Source organism: Adiantum capillus-veneris, chromosome 19 (assembly GCF_014529385.1).
Source record: "Adiantum capillus-veneris isolate H3 chromosome 19, ASM1452938v2, whole genome shotgun sequence".
In the NCBI taxonomy this organism is placed as follows: domain Eukaryota; kingdom Viridiplantae; phylum Streptophyta; class Polypodiopsida; order Polypodiales; family Pteridaceae; genus Adiantum; species Adiantum capillus-veneris.
In genome coordinates this window covers 131421171-131449059 of record NC_140949.1, presented here as the reverse complement: position 1 = coordinate 131449059, position 27889 = coordinate 131421171, and the positions used below count along the sequence as shown (strand labels likewise).

The 27889-nt window shown below is 44.3% G+C and overlaps 1 protein-coding gene and 1 pseudogene across 1 annotated transcript; one reads left to right on the top strand and one right to left on the bottom strand.

Moving 5' to 3' along the window:
• Nucleotides 1-9858: 9858 nt before the first annotated feature.
• Nucleotides 9859-12894, bottom strand: LOC147434879 (ACT domain-containing protein ACR10-like). Its single transcript, XM_086489694.1, has 11 exons — nt 12872-12894; nt 12330-12391; nt 12218-12252; nt 12141-12146; nt 11992-12052; nt 11317-11422; nt 11158-11223; nt 10907-10921; nt 10817-10826; nt 10541-10629; nt 9859-10291 (listed from the first exon to the last, which is right to left on the bottom strand). The coding sequence occupies exons 1-11, from the start codon at nt 12892-12894 to the stop codon at nt 10228-10230; spliced, it is 537 nt and encodes a 178-aa protein (XP_086345820.1). The 3' UTR covers nt 9859-10227.
• An 11021-nt stretch (nt 12895-23915) lies between these two features.
• Nucleotides 23916-26448, top strand: LOC147434878 (polyphenol oxidase 1-like; annotated as a pseudogene).
• The last annotated feature ends 1441 nt before the right edge of the window (nt 26449-27889 follow it).

Genomic DNA, 27889 nt, shown 5'->3' with positions numbered 1-27889 from the left:
TTTCATATACCAAATGAAATGGTATAAACCCTGTACTTGTCTTCATCAAAGTACGATAAGCCCATAATGCACTAGGCAATTCCAAATCCCAATTCTTTCTTTGGTGCTCTGTCACTTTCAAAAGAATTCGTACCAACTCACCATTAAATCTTTCATTTAATCCATTACATTGTATGTAATAAGGAGTGGTATGCTGGTGCCTAATCTTCATCTTCACACATAAGAAGTCTAGTAGTTTAGCTCTAAATCGTAGCCCCTTATCTGAAAGTAGCTTCAATGGCACCCCAAACTTGCAACTATTTCATCGTACACAAATTTTTCCACATCCTTTGCAGTGATTTGTTTTACTGCTATAGCCTTTGCCCATCTAGAAAGATAGTCCACTGTAGTCAAAATATAGCTTTTGCCCCTGCTTGTGATAGGTAACGGGCCTATTGCATTAATATAGCTTTTGCCCCTGCTTGTGATAAGTAACAGGCCATAATGGTTTTTCGTAGCTCTGGCCTCAACACTCTCTTCGCAAATGCTTGACACCTATTGCAAGACCTACACCAATGGTGAACATCCTTGTGAAAACTAGGCCATACATACCCTTCTTGCAAGATCTTATGCAAGGTGATCTTTAGAGAAAAATGTCCGCTACATGCGCCTTCATGATTCTCTTCCAACACTCTATAAAGCTCCTCCCGCCAAGGTACACGTCTCAACACAAGTCAATCCCTTTCATGTATAAGACATCACCAATCAATTTGTATTTGTATGCTCTATGCACAAAACCATACTTCTTAGACTTATGAATATCCTTCGGAATGATTCCTGTTAGCAAAAACTCCTCTTCTCGAGCCAAACTTTCCCGGCCATGATAAAGAGGTAAATTGGTCCTCAACACAAATAGCTCCCCAATCATGCTTTGAGCTGCTTCATGTGCCTCTCCATTTAGAGCACATTCAATGTGTCTGATGCTCCATGATTTGAACTTTTTAACAGGCCTTTGATTCTGAAACACATTTCCTTCAATGAGGTGTTCTTGCTCTTCCACACACCCAGCACTTGCTTCACAACTAACAAGGAATCACCTTTTATGCTCAACCTTCTAATCCCATGCTTCAAACAAATATGTAATCCGGCTTCCAAAGTAGCATATTCAGCCTTATTGTTACTGTGAGCATCCAATTTGAACCCTCTCTTGCATACTAGCTTCCCCTCTTGATCGTAAACTGCTATACCCCTTGAAGCCGCATCATGGCTCTTTCTGTATGAGTCATCAAAGAACAACACATGTGCATTGCTGATATGTGGCACTTCTCCAACTACCTTTCTCACCACCTCTTCCTTAACAAGAAGGGAATTCTCCTTGTAAGTCAGCAAATCAGCTAGGGTATCTCTTATACTGTCTTCCACTAAAACCGATAAGTCAAACTCTTGCAGCTCAATTACCCATTTCTTCACCACATTTGACATGTTAGTGCCATTAACTAACTGTGGGAAAAAGACGTAACTTGTTAAGAAAACAAAAGGTCGTGGTAGCAAGTAATGATGAAATCGTCGACAAGCAAATATAACACTAGCCATCACTAGCTCTACTTCTGAGAATTTTCTCTCTACTACCAACTTCACTCGGCTTGCACAATACACTGGCCTCATATAATGGCTTCCCTTCCCCTTTGCAATAACATGGCCCCAATGGAATCATCCCTTACTGATGGATTTACATAAAACACTTGCTTCCAATCAAGAGCCTGCATGGCTGACAACCTCCTAACACCTCTTACACCTCTTGAAGCACTTCTTCACACTTGTCATCCCATTGCAATGGATCATGCTTTGCCACTTGTTGTAATGGATAAAGGAGCTGCAAAGACAATGGGATAAACCGTGCCATGTACTTCACTTTGTGTATAAAGGTTGCCAATTGCTTTGTACTCGTAGGTGATAGAAGAAGAATAATAGTCTTAACCTTGTCTGGATCGGCCTCAATGCCATTTTCTGACATCATATGGCCCAATAACTTCACCCTTGGCTGTGCTAGATGACATTTCTTTGGATTTAGTTATCCTCCACATTCATCATATCGAGCCAATACCATCCTGCTATAGACACAGAAGTCGTCCATAAAATCTTAACACAACTACGAATGAATGGTTCCAATATCCAATTTTCTCTCCCTTGATAGAAAGATGGTCCATTTGACAACCGAAATGTCAATACCGTGTAACAATAACAACCCCACGACGTAATGAAAGTTGTCTTTCTTTGGTCTTTAAGAGCAATCTTCAATTGAAAATAGCCTGAAAAACCATCACACACTGTACCTCTCATACTCTGCCACGGAATCCAAGATATGATCGCTGAATGGAAGAGGATATGGGTTCTTCTTAGTGGCCGCATTTAAGGGTTTAAAATCTACACAAATCCTTTACTTTCCATCCTTCTTTGGGCTAACTACTACTGGACTCACCCATTCTGTGGTTTCCATTGGGACTATGAACCCTACCTTCAATAACTTGTCCACCTCCCGCAAGGCCTCCATTTACTCTTGACCCATCCTTCTTAGCCTTTGTCACACTGGCTTAGCACCTTCCTTCAGCTCTATATGCATCTCTTCTACTTTGAACCCTCTAATCTCTTCATATGAAGTAATGAACAAATCACGAAAACTAGCTAGCATGTGCAAATATATCTCCTTCTCCATAGCTAAGAGGTCTCCATTGATCATTTGTGTCATCAATTCTTGCTTCTTTGACAATTCAACCTTGGTTTGCATCATCCCTTCAATCTCTTCATAAGACCCTTCACTTTCATCTTCAATCTCATTTGCAAATGCAACTAAACCAGACTCCTAGATTTCTTTGTCCATAAAAAGAAATGCAACATCAACATCCTCATCACTGCTAGTAGTACTATCACTGTCCTCATCAGTCACTGTGGAATACTCTTCATCACTAGACTATCCTCATCTTCATAAATCTCTTCCAATACTTTCCTTGTGTCCATATCATATAGCTTCTTGGTACCTGTCTTTCCATAGAGGCTAATCGTACCATGTTGCCAATCTTGAACAACTCCCACTGGACGTAACCATAGTCTGCGTAGTATAATAGGATATGCTCCCAACCCCGCTAGCATCACATGAAAATCAACCACCACCTTTGCATCATACGCCTCCACTTCTAATCTCTTTACAACACCCAAACATTTTACTTTTTAATGGTTTGCCAATTTGATCCAAAAGCCCGACACCCTAGTCACTGTAAGACCCATCTTCTCAATGCATGAGTGTGTTATGACACATATTTGGGCTCCGCCATCAACATAACTTTGTCCCATATTTTTTCTTTTGTGCCACACATCTACTATTGGGCAAATTTCTGGTAGCTCATCCATCACCAACACCTTCAGTGAACCTCTCTTTAGTTCTTTCTCCATTGGGTTGACCATCCTCTTCCCCTGTCGCTTTAGCTTAGGCACCATCTCTATAAGCTACCCAAAAGTACATCTGCTTTCCTGCTTGTAAAATTCTCCTTCAAGTCATAGCTTAATTGCCCATCCCCTAGTGGAAAATCTGAAACATAAAACTTGCGATGAGCTCTTCTTTTCCTCTTGGACTTGACATCTTCGCCTTCATAGCTCTTCCCCTTCTTCTTGCTAGGACCTGGGGCACTTCTTCCTTCCTTATCCTGTGTGGTCCTCTTCTCAATAGGTATCACCAATGTATCCTCCAGCTTTGTTGCCTTCTCCAAGGTGACGACACTTATCACTTTTGTCTTTCCCTTTTCCTCTTGGGTTAATCCATTGGTTCCTTCTTCTCCCTTAATCTCAATGCTATAATCATTTGACCTAGTTAGCACACCTATCTTGGCAATGGATACATGTCTCCCCCCAGCCTTGGTTGCTTATCACATTGCAGGCTGATGTGGCCCAAATCTTTGCAATTATAACACGTGGACGTCTGCCTCCAGACTCTACCATTTCTTTGTCCAACACCATTCTTGGGTCTTTCTTCATCTCCTGGATAATTTACAAACCTCCCCTGACCTCGATTATTTCCCACATTACCTAGCATGTTTAAACTGAGATTCTTCATTAAATCTACCACTTGTCTCGTGTCTTGCCTTAGCCCATCATCTTGCACTATTGTAGTGACCATGCTGGCATAACCTGAGGAGTAACAGAAACCACTGGTTCATGATGAACCCTCGGCATGCGACCTTGCAAAAAATCCATAGATTGAAACTCAAATCTCCTAGACAAAAACTCTACTCCTACTAGCTGACTCATTCTTCTCAGCCTCCACTCTTTGCTCCTTGCTACATCTAGTGCATCTTCATATGTCCTAAGCTTCTTTAGCTCCACTCTCCAATGTATATTCTCCCAAAGACCAGCCAAGAACCTATCCTTCTTCATCATGTCAGGTGGAGGTACCTGTGGTGATAAGGCCTTGCACATCCGCTCCCATGCCATTGAAAAATTACGTATGTACGCATCTATTGGCTCACCTTCCCTTTGTACCAAACCCTATACTTCTTGCCACACTTTTTCAGGATCTTCTGTCTTCACAAACTCCACTTCTAATCCATGCCGTAAATTATCCCAACTTAATCTCACAGGTGGATCGGCCACACGCAACTCCTCTTCAAATGCTTTGGACCAAACTCGTGCATCACTCTTCAAACAAATCTGGAGAAGATGTAACATTTGTGCCGGATCATGCAGCTAATTGCTAATGCAAGCAACCTCCATCTTTTCCAAAAAGTTTTCCACATCTTCATCACTTCTTTCATGAAATTCTAGAGAAGAGAAAGCCATGGCTACCCAAGTTTCAATGCTTTGAAAACCCCTTCTAACACACGTGCGAGAACCCAAAATTTTTACTGAATCAATCCCCAAAAACTTCAATGGATCTCGTCTTTAGATAAGGACAAACACATGCACATCAAATGAGTTTTCATAGTTAATCAACGAAATTATAACAAGCAAAGGGGATTCCAGTATCTCTCTTAATCTTCTTGACCCGAACATAAAGACTATGCGCTGCTGGAAAAAAATCTTCCCATACACATGAACATTTATCTAGATTCTTTGTGTTAAATGAAAAGGAGTGAATTGAGGTCCATTTTGATCATCCATTAAAGCCAAACCATGCAACTCCCAAGAAAGCACACCTGACGTATCCTTTGATTTTGCCAAAATTTCAACAGCATAACAACATAAATCCCTCAAAAGACCAAAAAACTAACCATCACAACTTGGAAACATTTTGGCAAAGTTTTCCCAGAAGCAGAGTAGCAAGAACCCAAAATATAAATTGTATATGTATGCATAACCTACTAACAATAGAACCCGAGCATCAAGTAGGAATCACTAGTACATAGCCTATGGCGAGGTCACAAAAAGGGTGCTCCAACCACCTGTATCACCGAAAGGATCTCACATTAAGGAATCCCCCAGCTCAATAAAACCTCACACTATTGATACTCTCATGAAAGCTTATTCAAATCTCGTATAGTCAAGTCTCATAAATGACTATCTTCTAGACCAAGTTTCAAAAATGATTGGGACTGTCAAATAAAACCAAGTATGGCTCCACAAAGGCCTACAATGACAGTATCCACAAGTAACATATAATACCAGCCAGACAATGCGCTCAAACAGGCACCAAATGATGCATACCCACGGCAACTGCAAGTGACTCCTACTTGCCAGTGTATCACTGTACTCCAGCTACCTGTACTTCTGTGAATCACCTATACCTGTCCCTGTAACCTGTAATCTGCAATCTGTACTCCCGAAGCTGAGGATCCTCCGTGGGGTGCCAAAAGAATGTGAGCAGGATGGAAACACACACAGCACCTCTATAATCACCCGAGACACACTCTTGGGATAATACACACACAAACTATGGGACACCACTCGACTTACACAACCCACCTGGCCGAGACAGAGAACACACCGATGGAGTGAGAGGAGAGAGACTATTCATTTGCCCACTCAACACACACAGAGACACAAACAGACACACACCCAAAAAACTCAGCTCAAAAGAGGAGAATTTATGATGTTTATATACAATTGAGCTTGGCCAACACCATTGGGACAAATAGTTCACACAATATAGATGAAATATGCCAGATACAATCACAAATTTGAACAGAGGCTTCGCTCACAAGAGAAACTTACAAAGCCAAAACAACAGGTAAAATTGAGAAATTTGACAAAGTAGATGGCTCCATTGCATCTCGAGCAGCCAAAAACCCCAGTCTACAATATCAAAGCGCTCGAACCTCGGATGAGCAGTTTATGGCCAAAACCGGCTCCAAAAACAGCAAAAATTGAGTTGCGGATGTGCCTCCTCTTCTCTCCAAGTTCTGCTGATATTTTCTCAAGTTTTTTAGTATCCACACTTCACTTTATCACTTGGGCACATTTGGCCTTTTGATTGACCTCAACTGAACCCCGAATATGCCAAAAAACTGGCCACGCAGTGCATTTTTGTCACCCTTCTACACTCTATCCGATCCTACACTTCCCTTGCTCTGATTTGCACAAATCGCTTTCACACTGATCACTTTCTTATTGCTTTAAGCAAACAAGTCACCTTCATCAATCAGAACGCTTGTCTTCTCGATCTTGGTCCTCTCTATCATCTCTTTTATGTCAAAACTCTCTTGCTTGCCAGTTTCTGAATCTGAAAGAGAGTAAGTCTTCAATCTGTTTTAACTGATTGTTGTGCCGAGACTCGACGTGCGTGAGAACCGAACATTTTATTTTAAAAAAATAAGCAAGCAACTTTCAAAAAAACATTCAAATTAAACCCTTGCCGGTTGGCTTTGCTCTATAGAAGCTCGTCGACCTTTCTTGTAGATGGCTTCAACCACCCCATTTGCTCGTCGGCTTCCCAACTTTTGCCTCTCTCCAAACGGTTTCCTTTGGTTGTTGCTCATGCCATTTTTCACTTGTTGAAGATGCCTCACACCAAGGAATTTAGGTCACGGCACTCTGTCTCACTTCAGAGTCAAGAGCGGGGGCAAGGCGAGTTAGTCGGTGAGAGAGAGGAGAGTCATAAGGGGAAAGAGAGGGCCGCCGCCTCCCAAGCAGAGTGTGCTTGAAGCTCTCATTTCTCTGTCATCTGCTCTCAAGACGATGCCCAGCATCCTGGACGATGCTCGCTACGCCACCAGCATGAGCGAGAAGATGAGCCGCGAGCAGTTAGTACTTTCTTTTGGTCGTCTGGGGCTGCAAGACCTGCGTCTCCTACCAGTTGCAACGCCGCAGGTGAGAGGGTGAAGGGTAGGGTTTCTAAGGTACTCAATGCGAATGGCCGAGAAGTTAGGGCCGCATGGGAAAGGCTTCATTCTTTTCTCTGTCCCTCGTCCATCATCCGGGGCCGCCATTAGTATACATAACCTATTTAAATACATATACTTATTAAAGCTAGCATATGTTTAAAAACTTCTTAATCTAGAAGTTTCGTAATTTCATTAAAAGCGTTAAAGTCTCTCGCTTTTTTAAAGTGGATGCTCTTGCCGAGACCAGTTTATTATTGCTATTTGATAATCTATCTTAGCAAGTTCTGGTTGCTAGCCATTGCTTCTTCCACCGAAGCTTTGACTAGTGATATAAAGCTCACTACAAAGTCTGTTGTCAGAGGTGCTGTTGAAGCTGGATTTTCCGAGTCTGTCTTTGAATTGTCCAAACAGCCCGTCACCGACATTTTTGCGTTGTCTTCCCCATCCAAGCCCTTCAGATTGTTTTGGCCCAATGGAGCTGGGCTTCCTGAGGCCTATCTTTCGGCCTACGAAACTTTGCGAAGTTCGTCCAAAGAGCAGCTTAAGAAAGAGAGAGAGAGGAGATGAAGGTTGAATTCCAGAAGCAATGGAACATGGTTAAGGCGCATTTTGCCGACAACAAGAAAGTAATGAAGATGAGGAGTTTGCTAGCAACAAAGATGCAATAGAGATAGAATTTGCAAGTTACAAACAAGCATTGGAGTCTCAATTGACTGAACTCAAGGAGAAAGTCGAGCATCTTCTGATTTGTAGTCTTTGCATGAATTCCGAGAAGACATGTTTCAAGCTCCGTCCACAGGATCCGTTCTTTCCATTGAAAAGCTGCAATTAAACAATGTATAATGATAGATGAAAACTTCAGCAGCAAAACTTCAGTGCAAAACGTCAGCAACAAAGCTCAAGATAACTAAATACCTCAGTGCAAAACGTCAGCAACAAAGCTCAAGATAACTAAATACCTAGATAAACAGCACCAATTAATGGATAATTTTTAGTTCTTCCAGAACGAGAGAGCAACATCACAAGCACCGAAGGGGGTTGTTTCCTGTAGAATCAGACACTGGTTGAGGCAATCTTCGCAAGCCCAAAAATGGCCACAAGGACGGAGGACATGTGTCTTCTCGAAATTCATGCAAAGACTCTACAAATCAAAAGATGCTCGACTTTCTCCTTGAGGTCAATCAATTGAGACTCCAATGCTTGCTTGTAACTTGCAAATTCTGCCTCTATTGCTACTTTATTGCTAGCAAACTCCGACTCCATTACTTTCTTGTTGTCGAAAAAATGCACCTCAACCATGTTCCATTGCTTCTGGAATTCAACCTTCATCTCCTCTCTCTCTTTCTTAAGCTGCTCTTTGGACGAACTTCGCAAAGTTTGGTAGGCCGAAAGATAGGCCTCAGGAAGCCCAGCTCCATCGGACCAAAACAATCTGAAGGGCTTGGATGGGGAAGACAACGCAAAAATGTCGATGACGGGCTGTTTGGACAATTCAAAGACAGACCCGAAAAATCTAGCTTCAACAACACCTCTGACAACAGACTTTGTAGTGAGCTTTACATCACTAGTCAAAGCTTCGGTGGAAGAAGCAATGGCTAGCAACCAGAACTTGCTAAGATAGATTATCAAACAGCAATAATAAACTGGTCTCGGCAAGAGCATCCACTTTAAAAAAGTGAGAGACCTTAACGCTTTTAATGAAATTACGAAACTTCTAGATTAAGAAGTTTTTAAACATATGCTAGCTTTAATAAGTATACGTATTTAAATAGGTTATGCATACTAATGGCGGCCCCGGATGATGGACGAGGGACAAAGAAAAGAATGAAGCCTTCCCCATGCGGCCCTAACTTCTCGGCCATTCGCATTGAGTACCTTAGAAACCCTACCCTTCCCCCTCTCACCTGCGGCGTTGCAACCGGTAGGAGACGCAGGTCTTGCAGCCCTAGACGACCAAAAGAAAGTACTAACTGCTCGCGGCTCATCTTCTCGCTCATGCTTGTGGCGTAGCGAGCATCGTCCAGGATGCTGGGTGTCATCTTGAGAGCAGATGGCAGAGAAATGAGAGCTTCAAGCACACTCTGCTTGGGAGGCGGCGGCCCTCTCTTTCCCCTTATGACTCTCCTCTCTCTCACCGACTAACTTGCCTTGCCCCCGCTCTTCACTCTGAAGTGAGATAGAGTGCCGTGACTTAATTTCCTTGGCGTTCAAGAAGTATCTTTAAGGTCTTATAGACCCCTCCCAAGAAAAGTATCCAAGTAAAAACCTTATCTCCCACCCAACCACCCACTCACCATCCCCCTCCCAAGAAAAGCATCCAAGGAAAAACCTTATCTCCCGCCCAACCACCCACTCACTATCCCCCCTTCCTAAGAAAAGCATCCAAGGAAACAAGTGATAAAATCACAAGACCTGCCATCTAAGGGATACAAGCAGCCAAAGTTGAAGAGTTTGATAGGTAGCTAAATGTGAATGAGCTGGCATGATGCACCTTGAAAAGTAAAGAATCAAGAGTCTAGTGCGAATTTGAGCGAGCTGCACATGAGCCATATCTGCCCATAGTAGGCTGCAGTAGAACAATGAAACCACATATACTCTTCAATTATAGTGAGCATGTAGCCTGTTAAGCAACTGATGTAATTCCAAATCCATGAGAAGATAAGGCTGACAAATTGACGGTCCCTACAATAAACGGAAGGGACCATGCCCGCATACTACAACATGCCTGAACTGTAATAGTTGCATACTTCTTCCATACTTGAGAGAACCCATAGCAGTGTCACCAACCCCACCCATACCCACGAATACCGTGAACGGTCTGACCATTAAAAGAGGCAAAGCTACCAGTTCAGCACTGCCTTAGGGCATTTATTACCCTACTAGCATGCTTCTGATTTACTGAGCAATATGGGCTTTCATGTGACTGCTTGAAAGATCTAAATCAGGTTTGTCCATAAATAAGAACCTGTAGACCTCCCATTGACCAAATACCGCCCAAAACCCTCCTGCATAAAAAATCAATGAAGAAATTTTAGAGCACTAGTGTTATACATAAGTCTTATAGGTCAAGCACATCCATTTTTTGCACTAACAAAGAGCAGAGAACAACTGAAACAAGGGCACAAAGTATTCTCATGAGATCTACCTTCTATGGGTATGACTCAAGTTAAACCTTTCAATCAAACAAAAAAATTACCATACACCCACATGGATCTCAAAATGTAAAACCGACAACATAAGTTTGAATATCTTACCTTAAATATGCAGATTCCAAGAGTTTTGAGAACACACGTGATATCATGGAGCACACGAGGTCGCCCCTATCCACAGATGCCAATGGATGCTGCCACCAGCAACTCTTATGTCGGGTCCCTTATCCATGATCATAATGTTTACAGGTTGTGCGATTTCAAGCTCTAAGCGAGAACACAGATTTTGTTGTTTTATTGGATCCACAATTTTCTTGCCATCTCCATGCAAGATGAACATGTCGATCTCTCCATCTCCCTTTGCATCGGTTGCTAGCCGACCATAAGCAACCTGGATAATGATAAGTATGTCAAAAACCACGCCTGTTAACTCTTTAACAGCAGCCAGCAAACCCCTTTCTTATCACTTACCTAGATCTGAAAATCCTTAAAGGTTTGCATGCAGTCATACATCAGACCTATGCGATCCATGCACCAGATTTGCAGCAGAGTGTGCCCCAGACTGAGAGAATTATCTAACTTGATAGTAACTTTCCTAGTTCCTGGTGCCTCCTTGCTGCAAAGATCTATGGCTAAGGTCGAAGGCACACTTAAAAAGGAGTGTGCAGTCAAGGCCGCCCCACTCGAATCCAGCAAGCACAACAGCACCACTATTGTCTTACTCGCCAAGTGTTGATTTCAAATTAAAGCATAGGTCATCTTGCCTTCTTTTTTCATGTAGCATTTCCCTTGCAAATATTTATAGACAATTTCTAGCTTCAAATTTGGCAACAAATTAAATCAAGAGAAAAAATAACCCAGCATTTGAAAATACAACACACGTAGAATCTGTAACACAGAACATGTTCAGCACTTTTCCATCGGGTGTAGCTGTGGCATTCATTTTATGAACTGTAATCTCAAGCTCCCAGACTGTTTGAGAAATGTCTGCAAGGACACAAAGAGTAAGGCCCAATAACACAAGCAAAAAGGAAAAAATTGTAGTCACATGCATATATTAAATTTCTAGGTAAACAGCAGTTGATTATAAAGCAGTTGAGCCAATGTGTAGATTATTATCGTTGAGTAATCCAATGGTATCCATAGAGGAGGTTTGCAATAAGTACATTTTCTTTGGCTTAGAAATTGCTAGATGAGAGAGTAAAAGATGCGGCCTTGTGGATGGGCATGCTGCAACAAACAGCTTTTTCAAAGCTGCCCAACTGATATTTTTTGAAGACCCATCTGCAGGAAAGACTATGCAGAGCACAAATCTACAATAAAACAAGTCCTGCAATATTCAGAGCAGTGCGCATGGAGATTGCAGCAATATGGCATGATTTTGGCTCAGTTCTGCATGCAAAAGGCTTGCAACAATAAAGAGGCATGAAATTGTGACGGCAGCATTAGGCATGTTTCTTGAGCGTTAACTATACTTCACCACAAAACCCTGGCTCAACGTGATTATCGGCCAAATCAAGATGAAAATAAATATAAGTACTCACCCGCAAACATACCTAAAAGCACACCTCCAGTGAGCTTGCAGTACGAGCTCCAAGCTGTGTGCATAATAGTGATCTTGCATATATGAAATCGAACTGCAAGTACTCAGAAGTGCAAGAGAATGAAAGCAGGACAAGTAAAAAGATAAAAGTATGAGCCTCACCCAACACTAGTCAGAAATCACACGTTGAGCAAGGGGCCAGGACTGTTGCAACCACACGCAAAGAGCAAAAACCGTACAATGCAGATGCTCCATGGCTCTGCAGGAATAGAAACTAAATGAAAATAGGATGAGACCCATCCATTCAAACTAAAATTATATCTCACCACTCAGCAGGAAAAAAAAATTTACAAAAATCATTTAAGTGTCTAAATTCCTCTCCCTTTATCTTCAAGCCCCCCAGCCAATCTCGTCTGCACCATGACCCGTCCTGTGTCTGGAGTCTACCCCTCGCTCCTCATTTCTTGTCCCCCTCCCCTTTGTAGGATGCTTCCAATGCTGCGACGCTCGGTCTTCTCACCGGCCGCATTCCCCAACTCCTCGATCTCTTGCCAACAACAGCCGTGACTAGCAATCTGACCCTTCTTAGGTGAATAGGCCGGCAAGAGAAAAGAGAGCCATGTCAGGCATATGATTGAGAGAGAGAACTTGAGTGGAGCTCTATTGAGAGTCATATATCCGAGAGGGGAGCGCATGAGAAAAGCTCATAGATCACATGGACAGAGGGAATTGTTGGCAAACACATGAGAGCTGTGTCGAGCGAGAGAGAGAGCAGCCTGCTTTGCTTGCTATGTAGTTCACAGTAGTTGTCCACCCACGTGTGTGACATAGAGAGAAAAGGAGTACTCGTAAGGTCAAGCTTTTTAATTTGGCGAGCCAACTATAACCCTTACCTTTTCAACCTCTGATCTCTCATGGACCATTTTATGAATAAAAATCACTTGGTGTTTTCTAGTAGCAGAAGTGACTAGCAGCATTCATTTCATATTTTGATTTCATATTTCAAAACTCAAGACATTGGATTTACACACTCTTCATTTAAATGAGTGCTCGTTATTTTATTAACTGACTGCTCATTATTTTGTTTCAACCATTCAGTATTTTTTGGCCTGCCCAAAAGGCAAAGGCTATAGAGATACATTCTCTTTTTGATAACTAAAATAGAAAAAAATTGAGTTGTATTTTAAATCATTTTTTGATATGCCAAAAATGTCGTTTGGTTGAAATAGTATAGTGGGCACTCATCTATACTAATAGATAATGGAGGAGGAGATTCCGGCTCCCCCCCCCCCCCTGACACGCGTCATCAACAGCATGTCCGGCTGGTGTGTCCTGGCGCCCGGCAATGGATAGAGACTGCACAAAGAGAGGGAGTCTGAGAGAGAGAGAGAGAGAGAGAGACTACACGCATCACGAAGCTAGAGAGTTTGAGAGAAACACGTGTGAAGGGACTGACTCCGGGGCCCAGGCGTTCAGGCGCGTTGCGCTCCTCTGAGAGAGAGAGAGAGAGAGAGAGAGAGAGAGAGAGAGAGAGAGAGAGAGAGAGAGACTCCTAGGCCTCTCATTGCCTGTGTGTGTGTGTGTGTGTGTGTGTGTGTGTGTGTGTGTGTGTGAGAGAGAGAGAGAGAGAGAGAGAGAGAGAGAGAGAGAGAAGGTGTCGCCTGCTAGAGAGAGAGAGAGAGAGAGAGAGAGAGAGAGAGAGCCTACTCGAGTCTCGCACGCAGAGAGAGAGAGAGGTTTTTGTAGGTTTCTCACCTTAAAAAATAAACTTTAGAGGTAAACTTTAGAGAGAGAGAGAGAGAGAGAGAGAGAGAGAGTCGCCCAGTGTTGGGGAAAAATCATTCTTCCAAACATGCAAATTTCCTTTGCTTGAGCTTTTCAAGAGGAAATTTTAGAAAATTAGGGATATTTTTCGGGTATTTACACTATTTTTCTCTATTTTGGGACGGAAATACTCCTTTACCCCTTGCCCTCAATCGGCATTTTTGAAATTGGAAACGGCACGATATTAAGCTGAGACACATTTTTCCCGAACAGTGGAGTCGCACGACTGTGGGGCGTGCAAGCTGAGCATTCCATGAAGTCTTAGCCATCCAGAGAAGGGTCGCGAGCATTTAACTCCAAATTTGTTGCAACCAACGTTCGCGAAAAACCACCAGTTTTCCCAGACATAAAAAATTCCTTTTCTTGAATTTGCCACAAGACATTATCTCCTTGCTCAAGCAAGTGTGTCGTGCATAGCAAGTCTAGAGTGCGAACGAGAGAGGGCCGGTGACAGGCTCAGGCCCTGAGTGCGAACTAGAGAGAGAGAGAGAGAGAGAGAGAGAGAGAGAGAGAGAGAGAGAGAGAGAGAGAGACTTTCAATGGTGGCTGCCCCAGTTGCCTGCAAACACCGAGAGCCAGGGAGATGGTTAGACGTAGGGGGCCGGGGGGGGAGGTAATTTTGGGACGGAAATACTCCTTTTCCCCTTGCCCTCAACCGGCATTTTTGAAATTGGAAACGGCACGATATTAAGCTGAGACACATTTTTCCCGAACAGTGGAGTCACACGACTGTGGGGCGTGCAAGCTGAGCATTCCATGAAGTCTTAGCCATCCAGAGAAGGGTCGCAAGCATTTAACTCCAAATTTGTTGCAACCAACGTTCGCTAATAGATAATGGGGGAGGAGATTCCGGCTCCCCCCCCCTGACACGCGTCATCAGCAGCATGGTTGGCTGGTGTGTCCTGGCGCCGGGCAGCGGACAGAGACTGCACAAAGAGAGAGAGTGTGAGAGAGAGACTGCACGCATCACGAAGCTAGAGAGTTTGAGAGAAACACGTGCGAAGGGACTGACTCCGGGGCCCGAGCGTTCAGGCGCGTTGCGCTCCTCTCATAGAGAGAGAGAGAGAGAGAGAGAGAGAGAGAGAGAGAGAGAGAGAGAGAGAGAGAGAGAGAGAGAGAGACTCCTAGGCCTCTCACTGCCTGTGTGTGTGTGTGTGTGTGAGAATGTCGCCTACTAGAGAGAGAGAGAGAGAGAGAGAGAGAGAGAGAGAGAGAGAGAGAGAGAGAGAGAGAGAGAGAGAGAGAGAGAGCCTGCTCGAGTCTCGCGCGCAGAGAGAGAGAGAGGTTTTTGTAGGTTTCTCACCTTCAAAAATAAACTTTAGAGGTAAACTTTAGAGAGAGAGAGAGAGAGAGAGAGAGAGACAGAGAGAGAGTCGCCCAATGTTGGGGAAAAATCATTCTTCCAAACATGCAAATTTCGTTTCCTTGAGCTTTTCAAGAGAAAATTTGAGAAAATTAGGGATATTTTTCAGGTTTTTACACTATTTTTCTCTATTTTGGGACGGAAATACTCCTTTTCCCCTTGCCCTCAATCTGCATTTTTGAAATTCACTACAACACTACATGGAGATATCGACGCGCGTATATCGACGAAATTAGCGAGCGTCGATATACACGTCGATATATGTGTCGCAATGTGCGTCGATATACACGTGGAAAGGCTTTATTTCCCACGCGTATAGCGACGCAAAAAAAATTGGGGGAAAAAAGCGAAACCCGCGAGCAGCAGGGGCCATTTTCGCCTGCGCTCTGCTCAAATCTTGGCCTCCACCTGCTGTGTAGGTATTATGCCCCCACCCCAACCCCTCTCTCTCTCTCTCTCTCTCTCTCTACATCGTGTGTGTGTGTGTGTGTAGGAAAGAGAGAGAGAGAGAGAGAGAGAGAGAGGGGTGTGTGTGTGTGTAGGAAATAGAGAGAGAGAGAGAGAGAGAGAGAGAGAGAGAGATAGAGAATTAATGTATGCTTAGGAAATTAAAATTAAAGAAAAATAATTAAAGAGAGAAATGAAATGAAATGTTATATTAACGTCTTCGAAAGGCCAAAGTGACCTATGAGACATGAGACAAGAAAGTTACAATGTGATGGATCTGATCCAAAGTCAGAGTAAGAAGATGACAAAATAAAATATTATGGAATCCTAAACTACTGGGTATGGACTAAACGGCTAAACCAGCTAGCTGGGATAGGTAGATCATAGGAGATCCAGCAGCTGTCGCTGGCGGATCTCATCAATCTCCTCCATGGTCAGTAGTCTGACCGGGCGTTATGCATGTCGAGCCAAAGTGACCTAGCTAGATCCTCTGATGCAGCTTCTGTCGATGTTGTGTAGTCCTCCGCAGTCGTGGACGTCTAGATCTCCCTAGCTCAGTCGCTCGTTCGATCAGTAGAGAGATAGGGAAGTAGAGAGAGAGAGAGAGAGAGAGAGAGAGAGAGAGAGAGAGAGAGAGAGAGAGAGAGAGGTAAGTAGAGAGAGAGAGAGATAGGAAATAGCTAGAGAGATAGAGAAAGAGAGTTATATATATATATATATAGAGAGAGAGAGAGAGAGAGAGAGAGAGAGAGAGAGAGAGAGATAGGAAATAGAGAGATAGAGAAAGAGAGTTATATTATATATATATATATATATATATATATATATATATATATATATATATATATATATAGAGAGAGAGAGAGAGAGAGAGAGAGAGAGGTAGGGAAGTAAAGAGCGAGACACAGAGAGAGATAGGAAAATAAGAAAATAGAGAGAGAAAGAGAGATAGGGAGAGCCAGATCGAGAGAGAGAGAGAGAGAGAGAGAGAGAGAGAGAGAAAGAGAGATAGCAAGAGTGAGATCGAGAGAGAAAGAGAGATCAAGATCTCTTTTTTGAGCAAGAACCATGCAAGGCTTCTGAATCTTTCTCAAGTTGCTCATCCATCTCCACATTATCTTCTGGCTTGGACATGGAGGCCCCGTCCGGTTTACAATCAGGTAGAAAACTTTCATTGGGCTGAGAAATTCCATGGCTTGTGCATGTGGTGAAAAAAACACCAGGATGGGCATAATATCCTTGGAAAAACCTGTGCAAAAAATTGCAAACAGACGGAACATTACAAAAATGACAAAAATGGTCATGCTTTAATATATGATTCATCAAGTGCGGCATTGGAAAGCTTTCTCTGATAGGCCACCTCCGAATGGAGGCAGGTGGGTTCGTAGAGAGAGAAGAAACTATGGAACTAAAAGAGGCAAAGGGGTTTTGCCTGCTACATGCATTGCCATGTACACCTGGGAGTGCACGTATGTGTCTACCCATATAGGATTTGACCAATAAAGACGAGATTTTGACCCGGTGGTCCTGATCTCCGTACACCTCTGGACCGAGGTGTACGAAGATTGGGCAAGACTAGAGAATGCGAGGTAGTTTACATTGTGAGGAGTATATATATATATATTAAAACAACATTCATAATCATTGTAGATGGCAACGTCATCAACTAACATGGAGGAAAAGATTGCATGCTCGTGTATGCTCTGCAAGTATCAAATCCTGCGCAAGCGTAGGTAATGAGCATGTGCACAAGTACGGAGAGTTTGCTATAGAAACCGTACAGAATCTGCGATACGAATCCTACGGAACGGGCATTGATTTTCGCGACATAGCACCTACATCTAAGAGAGAGAGAAAAAAGATTATGCGTGAGGGTCCGACCAATATAGAGCCACGGATGGAAGCAGAAAAGGGCTTACAGACAGAAGACGACGGCATGGAGGAGATGTTGGATGCCTTCTTCCAGACAAGCGAGGAGAATGTGAACGAAGCAGCACCAGAAGCCGTGCGCCTATCTCTTGAAGACATGTTGAGAAAGTTGGCACGTCAACCAATCTATGAAGGCGCCAAAATATCTGTGCTTCGTACTTGTCTGGCGTTTTTGAATCTTCAGTCAGTGTACGGGTGGTCAGATGCAAGCGTCACTGCTTTGTTTAGGTACGCAATTTACAAAAGAGATTTTCCGATTGCAACGGTGATGTGCTCGGAGAGCTTTTTAATATAATGTGGCTTAAACAGGTTATTGCGGGAGCAACTTCTCCCGGCTGACAATGAAATTCCCCCCTCCAGGCCAGACGCAAAGCAACTTCTGACCTCAGTTGGCTTGGACTACAACAAAATTCATGCATATCCAAATGATTGCATTCTTTTTCGCAATGAATTCGCAGATTGTCTGTCATGTCCTAAGTGCGGAGCAATGCGCTACAAACAAGATGCAGTTAGCGAGACAGTGCCAGCTAAAGTGTTGCGGCATTTCCCTATTATCCCTAGGATAAAAAGCATGTTTCGTTGTGGTTCCATTGCAAAGTTGATGCGGTGGCATTCTATTAATAGATCCACTGACGCAACATTTAGGGTACCTGCTAATTCGAAGGCTTGGAGGCACATTGAAGATACCAGGCCACATTTTAAGAGTGAACCACGCAATTTGCGTTTGGGTATGGCAATGGATGGAGTCAATCCATTTGGCTTGAGAAGCTCGTCATGGAGCAATTGGCCTGTGTGCCTTATCAATTACAACCTCCCGCCGTGGCTTGCTATCAAGAAGGGTCATTTGATTTTAAGCTTGATTGTACCTGGTAAGTTCAAGGCAAAAAACATGGATGTTTATCTAGCTCCACTAGTTGACGAGCTCGAGGAGTTATAGCATGGGATCGACATAGCAGATGCGGTTGAACCAGTAGGACAACAGCATGCAAGGATCCATGGACTTCTTATGTGGACTATGCATGATTGGCCAGGATACGGAGAAGCTTCTGGTAATGGTTATTGATTTACAAAATTCTCGCTATTCGCAAGCCCTTTGCCTTGGCCTAATTCATACTTTGATATATGCAGGACTAACAACTTAGGGATACAATGCATGTCCAATTTGCGGGCAGTCTTTGGATGTGCGCTATTCTACCTCTCTTTGAAAGACAATTTATCAAGGCCACCACCGTTATCTTCCAGATGGCCATTACTGTGGTCTGGTGTCAGATATCCTGAAAGTAAGCTTCAAGCGGTTTGAGATGTTTTTGTTGGATGTGAAGTGGTTCAAGGTGATTACTTCTAGTCGCAATGCAACGGTACACAGAGATGGAAACAAACTTGTGCAAATAGATTCTACAAAGACTTGGACAGATACAAGCGACATGGATAGAGTCGGGACTGAGATGCAACAGCGGATTCCCCAGCTCGTGGAGCTACAGTTTTCGACCAACATTTTGACGTCTTGGGATCAACAAGAAAAGGAAAAAGTCACTTACATAGTGGAGACCATACTGAGAGAGTACCAGCCTGCTCTGGGTTCTTCTGTTGTTTCGGCGCGGTGGATCAAGGGTGTTGCATGGGACACCATCAAACATCGACGAGATGCAGCTCGGAAGGCTTTCAGGACCGGCTCGCCGAAGCCTTCGAGCATCCCACACGAGACGTGGCTGCAGATCAGGGAGGATGAGCGGACAGCAGCCACGCGGTTCAGACAGCAGCGTGAGGCCGCGCAGGTACGACAGATGACTAGGGGGACATCTCATCTTGGTAGCGGAGGCTTCGACACCTTTCGCTATGAGTTTGTGAGTTTCTAATCCAATCTTAACTATGGCGTTTTTTAAAACGCGATGAATCATGTATTCTTATTACTTTGATTTTTGTATAAACGCAGAATCTTGCGATGCATCGAGCTCCATCACGCGAGGAGGAGTCAGATGGATATCGCAGAGGTATCTATGAAGTACTGAATGATCTTGAAGCTTCAGGAGAGCCTGTAGACTGGGAGGCCTTACAATCTCGCTGATCGCTTGAGGTGAGACGTTAATATGTGTGAGTTGATTTAATTAAGTCAGTATATGTGAAGTAATATCAATACTAATTTTGTGAGTTGTCCTATGTACAGGTTGCGACGCCTAGTCATTAGTGGACCAGATTTCATCTATATGCTTTGTGAGACACAGACACGCTTCTGTGTCTCTTTTTTGTACAAACAGTTAGTGTTCAGACAGTTATTGTTTCCCTTATGGTTATGATTATTGTCATTGTCATTGTATAGACAGTTATTGTTTCTCTTTCTGGTTATGCTTATGGTTATTGTTAATTTTGTTTATGGTTATGGTTATCTGCATTATGGTTTTGATAAAAGTGATTATAGCCGGCCGGTTATGGTTTTAAGTTATGGTTATAGTTCGTTATGGTTATGCTTTTAAGTTATGGTTTAAGTTATGGTTATGGTTCGTTATGGTTATGCTTTTAAGTTATGGCTATGCTTTTCAGTTGGTACGGTTGTCTTTCATTGGCCTTAAATCTCATGTGAGATCCTACATGGATAGCATGCAGGAGGCGTATACATGATATGGTTTTTTTAAAAAAAGTTTATGTAAAAACAAAGGAAACTCTGCCGAAATTTCTGCGCGCGGGAGCATGGTTGATATTTTGGTGCTGCTCGCTTTCTTGGGCAGAGGGCAGGAAGTCTGGCTGTGGCTGTGTCCATCTTTTAACTGGGCACAGGCCAGGCTACCTGCCCTCTGTCCAAGAAAAAAAATTTCTGCTATGGTCGTCCCTATATGCGTCGCTATACGCGTGGCTATCAGCGTCGCTAATAGCAACTAGTTTCACAGTGACGCGTATAGCGATGCTCATAGCGACGGGCAGCGTCGATATATGCGTCGATAACACCTTCTTTTGTTGTAGTGATTGGAAACGGCACGATATTAAGCTGAGACACATTTTTCCCGAACAGTGGAGTCGCACGACTGTGGGGTGCAAGCTGAGCATTCGATGAAGTCTTAGCCATCCAGAGAAGGGTCGCGAGCATTTAACTCCAAATTTGTTGCAACCAACGTTCGCGAAAAACCACCAGTTTTCCCAGACATAAAAAATTCCTTTTCTTGAATTTGCCACAAGACATTATCTCCTTGCTCAAGCAAGTGTGCCGTGCATAGCAAGTCTAGAGTGCAAACGAGAGAGGGCCGGTGACAGGCTCAGGCCCTGAGTGCGAACTAGAGAGAGAGAGAGAGAGAGAGAGAGAGAGAGAGAGAGAGAGAGAGAGAGAGAGAGAGAGAGAGAGAGTTTCAATGGTGGCTGCCCCAGTTGCTTGCAAACACCGAGAGCCAAGGAGATGGTTAGACGTAGGGGGCCGGGGGGGGGGATTTTGGGACGGAAATACTCCTTTTCCCCTTGCCCTCAACCGGCATTTTTGAAATTGGAAACGGCACGATATTAAGCTAAGACACATTTTTCCCGAACAATGGAGTCGCACGACTGTGGGGCGTGCAAGCTGAGCATTCCATGAAGTCTTAGCCATCCAGAGAAGGGTCGCGAGCATTTAACTCCAAATTTGTTGCAACCAACGTTCGTGAAAAACCAGCAGTTTTCCCAAACATTAAAAATTCCTTTTCTTGAATTTGCCACAAGACATTATCTCCTTGCTCAAGCAAGTGTGCCGTGCATAGCAAGTCTAGAGTGCGAACGAGAGAGGGCCAGTGACAGGCTCAGGCCCTGAGTGCGAACTAGAGAGAGAGAGAGAGAGAGAGAGAGAGAGAGAGAGAGAGAGAGAGAGAGAGAGAGAGAGTTTCAATGGTGGCTGTCCCAATTGCTTGCAAACACGGAGAGCCAGGGAGATGGTTAGACGTAGGGGGCCGGGGGGGGAGAGAGAGAGAGAGAGAGAGAGAGAGAGAGAGAGAGAGAGAGAGAGAGAAGAAGAAGAAGAAGAACACACATTTCCGTATCGTGTTCGGGAAAAATGTGTCTCAGCTTAATATCCTGCCATTTTCAATTTCAAAAATGCCGATCGAGGACAAGGAGAAAAGAAAGAATCCCGTCCCAATTTTGTACGTTTGGAGAAAAAAAAAACCCGAATTCACCCACAAAGAGAGAGAGAGAGAGAGAGAGAGGGGAAAAAATGTGTCTCAGCTTAATATCATGTCCTTTTCAATTTCAAATATGCCATTGGGAAAAGGAAAAAACCCGTCCCAAAATAAAGAAAGTAACCCAACTTTTTGAAATCTCCTCTTTGCAAATTCAAGCAAAGGAATTTTGTACGTTTCGAAAAATGATTTTTCCCGAACTCACACACACACACAAGAAGAAGAAGAAGAACAAACATTGCCGCATCGTGTTCGGGAAAAATGTGTCTTAGCTTAATATCCTGCCATTTTCAATTTCAAAAATGCCGATCGAGGACAAGGGGAAAAGAAAAAATTCCGTCCCAAAATAAAGAAAACTAAACTTTTTGAAATCTCCTCTTGGCAAATTCGAGCAAAGCAATTTTGTACGTTTGGAAAAAAAAAATCCCGAATTCACCCAGAGAGAGAGAGAGAGAGAGAGAGAGAGAGAGAGAGAGAGAGAGAAAAGAAGAAGAAGAAGAAGAAGAAGAACACACACTGTTGCGCCGTGTTCGAAAAAAAATGTGTTTGAGCTTAATATCCTGTCGTTTTTAAATTCAAAAATACCGGTTGAAGACAAGGGTAAAAGGAAAAATTATGTCCCAAAATAAAGAAAAATAAACTTTTTGAAATCTCCTCTTGGCAAATTCAAGCAAAGGATTTTTGTATGTTTGGGAAAATGATTTTTCTCGAATTGACACACACACACACACACAGAGAGAGAGAGAGAGAGAGAGAGAGAGAGAGAGAGTGATATGTACGGACCCGGGCAATCTCACGGCCTCATGCACGGGCTCTTGGGATCAACCGTCGCAGCATCGTAGCAGGTTGTGGGGTGCCAATTATGGCGTGGTGAACCACGGTAGGCCAACGAATCTACGTAAACGAGACAAGGTGCACAAACCAGAGCGAGAGAGAGAGAGAGAGAGAGAGAGAGAGAGAGAGGAAGAAGAAGAAGAACACACATTGGCTGTGCTCGGGAAAAATGTGTCTCACTTTAATATCATGTCGTTTTCAATTTCAAATATGAGAGGGGAAAAAGAAAAAATTCCGTTCCAAAATAAAGAAAAGTAAACTTTTTGAAATCTCCTCTTGGCAAATTCAAGCAAAGGATTTTTGTATGTTTGGGAAAATGATTTTTCTCGAATTGACACACACACACACACACACACACACAAAGAGATGTGTACGGGCCCGGGCAATCTCACGGCCTCATGCCTGGGCTCTTGGGATCAACCATCGTAGCATTGTAGCAGGTTGTGGGGGCGCCAATTATGGCGTGGTGAACCAGGGTAGGCCAACGAATCTTCGGAAACGAGACAAGGTGCACAAACCAGAGAGAGAGAGAGAGAGAGAGAGAGAGAGAGAGAGAGAGAGAGAGAAGAAGAAGAAGAAGAAGAACACACATTGACTGTGCTCGGGAAAAATGTGTCTCAGCTTAATATCATGTCGTTTTCAATTTCAAATATGCTGGTGGAAAAAGGAAAAATTCCATCCCAAAATAAAGAAAGTAACCCAACTTTTTGAAATCTCCTCTTGGCAAATTCAAGCAAAGGAATTTTGTACGTCTCGAAAAATGATTTTTCCCGAACTGACATACACACACACACACACAGTCGTGTGTTGAGTGGTGTGCAGGTCGAAGCACACACACACTCACACACCTTGAGAGAGTGGGTGGGTAGGTACTTTAGAGAGAGAAGACATTTTCAGGCAAGATATAGCGCGAGAGAGAGAGAGAGAGAGAGAGAGAGAGAGAGAGAGAGAGAGAGAGAGAGAAAAGGAGGGGAGGGCAATTCCACATAGCATTGTCGGAGGCAGTGCCGCCTTTGGCGACAGCGCCGTTGTACTAGTTTTAAATGAAGAGTGTATAAACTCTAACGATGGCCATGCCTTGAGTTTTGAAAAATTAAGGATTTTGGGTTGCCTCTCATGAAAAATAAGCTGTTTTAGTTTTGAGCTTTTTTGGGGGTTGTTGAAGGATCCAATGTAGTATGCCAAATAATATCTTATCAATTTTGGGAAAAGGCAAAGTTGAGGCATCTTTTGAGATCTTCCCTTGAGGGAGAATGACTCTCTCTCTCTCTCTCTCTCACTCACTCAGCGAAGCCAAGCTCGCTCCCTTTCTTGTCGTTCCAAAACCATCTCGTTCCAACCAAGCTCTCTAGAGTTGGTGATGGTGATGAAGATGGCAATGAGCAATTGATGCAATAGGAAGAGGAAGGGATGGGTCCTGAGAGGGAATTGCCAGAGAGATTGAGGAGCCTCACGCATGGAGTAGAGATTGAGGAGCCTCAAGTCCTTAAGGGAGGAGGGAATGGGGCCAGCACTCCTTAAGGGAGGAGGGAATGGGGCCAGAGAACTCGCTGTGACACCATCGTGTACCGATATCAGTTGGCCGGCCAAGTCAGTAGTGCTACTGCTACTACTGATAAGGTGGTGGATGTGACGAAGGCCATAGTGCGTGAGAACCTGCTGGACTTTTTCTACCCACACGCGCTCCAGGCGGGAGGCGGCGAGATGGCACAAGAAATCCTGAATCGACCTAACATGAGGAGGGATGTGTTCTTGCCGGCTTTCTTCGTTGTGCAAGCACTCCCTGCGTCGGACAAGTGGTCTTTCTATCAGATGGCAGGCATTCATGGCCTGCCTCATGCCCCTTTCGACAACATGGAGTCCTTAACGGTGGGGCGGCTACTGCAGTATGCCAACATGGCTCTCTCTCCCACTTGGCACGCCCCTACGTGATGCTCCTGGAGCAGTACATCATCTGTCAGGCCAAGGTCCTCACCTCCACTGTCATCTCTGACTCAGCAGGCCGTCCTCGCCATCGCCCACGAACTCCGCTTCCCTTACTGGCAGGGACTGTACTAACCAAACCACCCGCGTCTTAGGCCTCCCTGAAGTCTTCACCTCGATCCACTGAAATCTCCCTTGTCTATTCCTGGAAATCCTTTTCCGCCACCTCCATTCCCAACCTCCTCAAATCCTTCGTTGTCCCCCTCGATGTCGCCAAGCCCTTCAACTCTTATGATGTTTTCAACCCCACCGCCAGGCCCCACTATGTTGTGCTCGGTCAGGGTATCCCCTTCACCCCTCAGCACTACCCTACTGTGCACCATGTCACTGCCACCTACTAGTCCCAGAACGACAAGCTCAGTGTCACTCTCATGCGCAATGCCAACGCCACGATGGTGGAGGGCGTGCACGCAGTCTTTTACCATAACCAGTGGCTGCCCTTCTCCAACCACTTTTGGTCCGAGAAAACGCATGGCGATGGCAAACAGTATGGGCACTACGCATCGCTGGAGCAGGTGCATGACTTCGTGCACACCATCGTGGGCGGCTCGGGTGGCGGGCATCTGGCTTACCCAAAAATTGCCACCTTCAACCCCATTTTCTTCTTCCACCATGCAAATGTGGACCGCCTCCTAGTGGACGTACTGCTACCCCCAAGTGTGGATCGATTCCGCAGAAGCCGCTGCAGCTCAACAGTGAGGGCACATATACAGACATGACAGATAGCAAGGCCGATCCTACCACATCGCTCACGCCCTTCCGCCTCTCACAGGAGGACAAGTTCGTCAACTCCCGACGTCTGCCTTGTGGACGCCGACTACGGATATTCCTATCTGGAGATCCTCCAGGCCAAGAAGGAAGGTTGGACGCCGACGCAGATGTTGGCCTATGTGCTGAAGCTGTACAAGCCACCGGAGAACTGCCTGCACAGGTGGATGCTGGTGGAAGACAGGATTATTAAGAGGGCATTCAATGGGCCGTTCAGCATAAGGGTGTTTATAGGGAAGGCGGACGCAAATGCAGCCACGTTGCTGAGCGTACCCATGTTTGCAGGGCAGATGGAGGTGTTTGCAAGGGGTCACGCACAGAGGTGTGGGAATTGCGAAGCGAGACAGGTATGAGGGCATCTTTGGATTTGACGAAGACGATGGTGAGGCTAGGACTAGCGACGACACCAGTGCTAAGCAAGGATCCGTTTGGCGACATGTCCACATCCTCCAATCCGTTCAAGAAGGCAGGGTCGCTCACGCTGGTGTTTGTGCTTCTCGACCCTAGGCAACTGGGAGGGTCCCAAGGTATCGCTCTTTTTCTAGCAGGGTGTTCCCCGAGAGAACATCAACGAGTATATGGTGGCCGATAACATCAACATCGCCGCCAACGCCAGGCACGCCTTCGAGCTCATCTCCCCCCAGCTCACTATTGTGAGAGCCATCCAAGCCACTATCTCATTAATCAATCTGCTGCATTGATCGATCCTATTGAACATATAGAGGTCAATCTCAGTGAGATAAGTAAGATGGCAGCACAAATCAGAAGGGAGAGGGTCAGAGAAGAATTTGGAGGGAAGATCCAGATCTTGATGGTTGGAGTTGCATTTGGAGAGGCTCAGATACGGTGCCATAGAGAGTGTGCATCTCTACGGCACACCCAAACATCTCTACTGCGCATCTCTACGGCCCAATTTTCTTCCCACCCTTGGTTTATCCGGCCATGATTCACTTTCAATTTTCTATGTCTCGTTAACTCTGATAAGTAGCCAACCTAGGAAGTTAGGTTGTTTTTAAACGATCACTCTCTCCTCTCTCTATCTGTCCCTGCTCTTGCATTATCTCTCAGAAGCATATTTCCAAAAATCCTTTTATGATATGGTGTATTTGCCATTTATTCTCCGATAAGTAGCCAACCTACGAATTTAGGTTATCCCCCAAAAGCATGTTTTCGAAACTCCTTTTATGATATAGTGTATTTGCCATTAACTCTCTCATAAGTAGGCAGCCAACAAAATTAGTTTTTTTAATAAAATGATCACTATAAAATCTTTTTTTTTTATAAGATGATACCTGGAGCCTTGCATTCACAAGAGGCGGTGGAAATGTTGGGCTGCCCCTCCATGTCACAGAAGAAGATGAGCTTTTCTCCCCCCCCCCCCCCTCCCCCAAAAACCCCCAAAAGTCTACCAAGGCCTACGGGTGGTCCATTTGTCTCACTAACGGAGGGCCATCTTCTTCATCAGATGAACTCGAACTAGAGCTACCTGATGTAGCTATCAGAGGATGATGAACTATTTCCAAAGCTTTTATTGATGATAAGTTCACCACAACTCCATCACAGCTCGGCACGCTCACACGCGGCATAGGGACATAGACACACTTTGGACGCTCCAAACAGACATAGAACCCACCAAGCGGCCCCCACCTTTTTACTCCACGTGTAAAGAAATATTCTTTATCCTTTCTCTCAACTAGGGCATCCCCCTCTGATTCCCTTAAAAAGTCCAAAAATGAACCATAGAATAATTACTAGCTCGAACATCATGATTCATGTCTAGTTTTTTGCAGCAACAGGAAGGAGGAGCAGGCCCGTGTGATGGGAGGGCGAGGTGTCGAGGGAAAAAGTGGCCGCGCGCGAGGGGGGGATCTACGCTAGATTCGACCAAATAGAGCCCACTTGACCAAAATCAGGTTGTGATTTTGGTCTTGTTCCAATTAATTAATGGGGCGTGTTTTAAATTCAAGAGTAGAAAATCTCTCTCTCTCTCTCTCTCTCTCTCTCCCCCCCCCCCCCCCCCCCCCTCTTCCCAAACTAACCTTAATTATGCAAAAGAAGGAACTTGAAAAATATCTGAGCCTTTTTGGCCTGTCCATCTCCCCTCCCCCCCCCCCCCCCCCCCCCCCCCCCCCCCCACCCCCCCCCCCCCCCCCCCCCCCCCCCCCCCCCCCCCCCCCCCCCCAAGCCTATGATTCTTCCCAAACTAACCTTAATTATGCAAAAGAAGGAACTTGAAAAATATATGAGCCTTTTTGGCCTGTCCAAAGGGCAAAGGCTATAGAGATCACTTCTCCTTTTGCTCACTAAAACATGAATAAAATTGAGTTGTATTTTCAAACATTTAAAAATAAATAAATTGTTGATTGGTTGAAATAAGATAGTGGACACTCATTAAAATGAATAGTGTGTACATCCAATGATGAACATGTCTTTAGTTTGAAATACAAAATGAATGCTGCTATAGTACTTTAGGGATACATCATACCAGCTTATTTTTATTCATAAAATGGTTCAGTAGTAGTGAGAGGTTGAAAAGGTAAGTGTTATACCTAGTTGGCTCCCCAAATTAAAAAGCTTGAAGCCGGTGACTAGTAAAAGGATGGAGGGCCTAGGCTCCTTTCTCTCTCTAGACA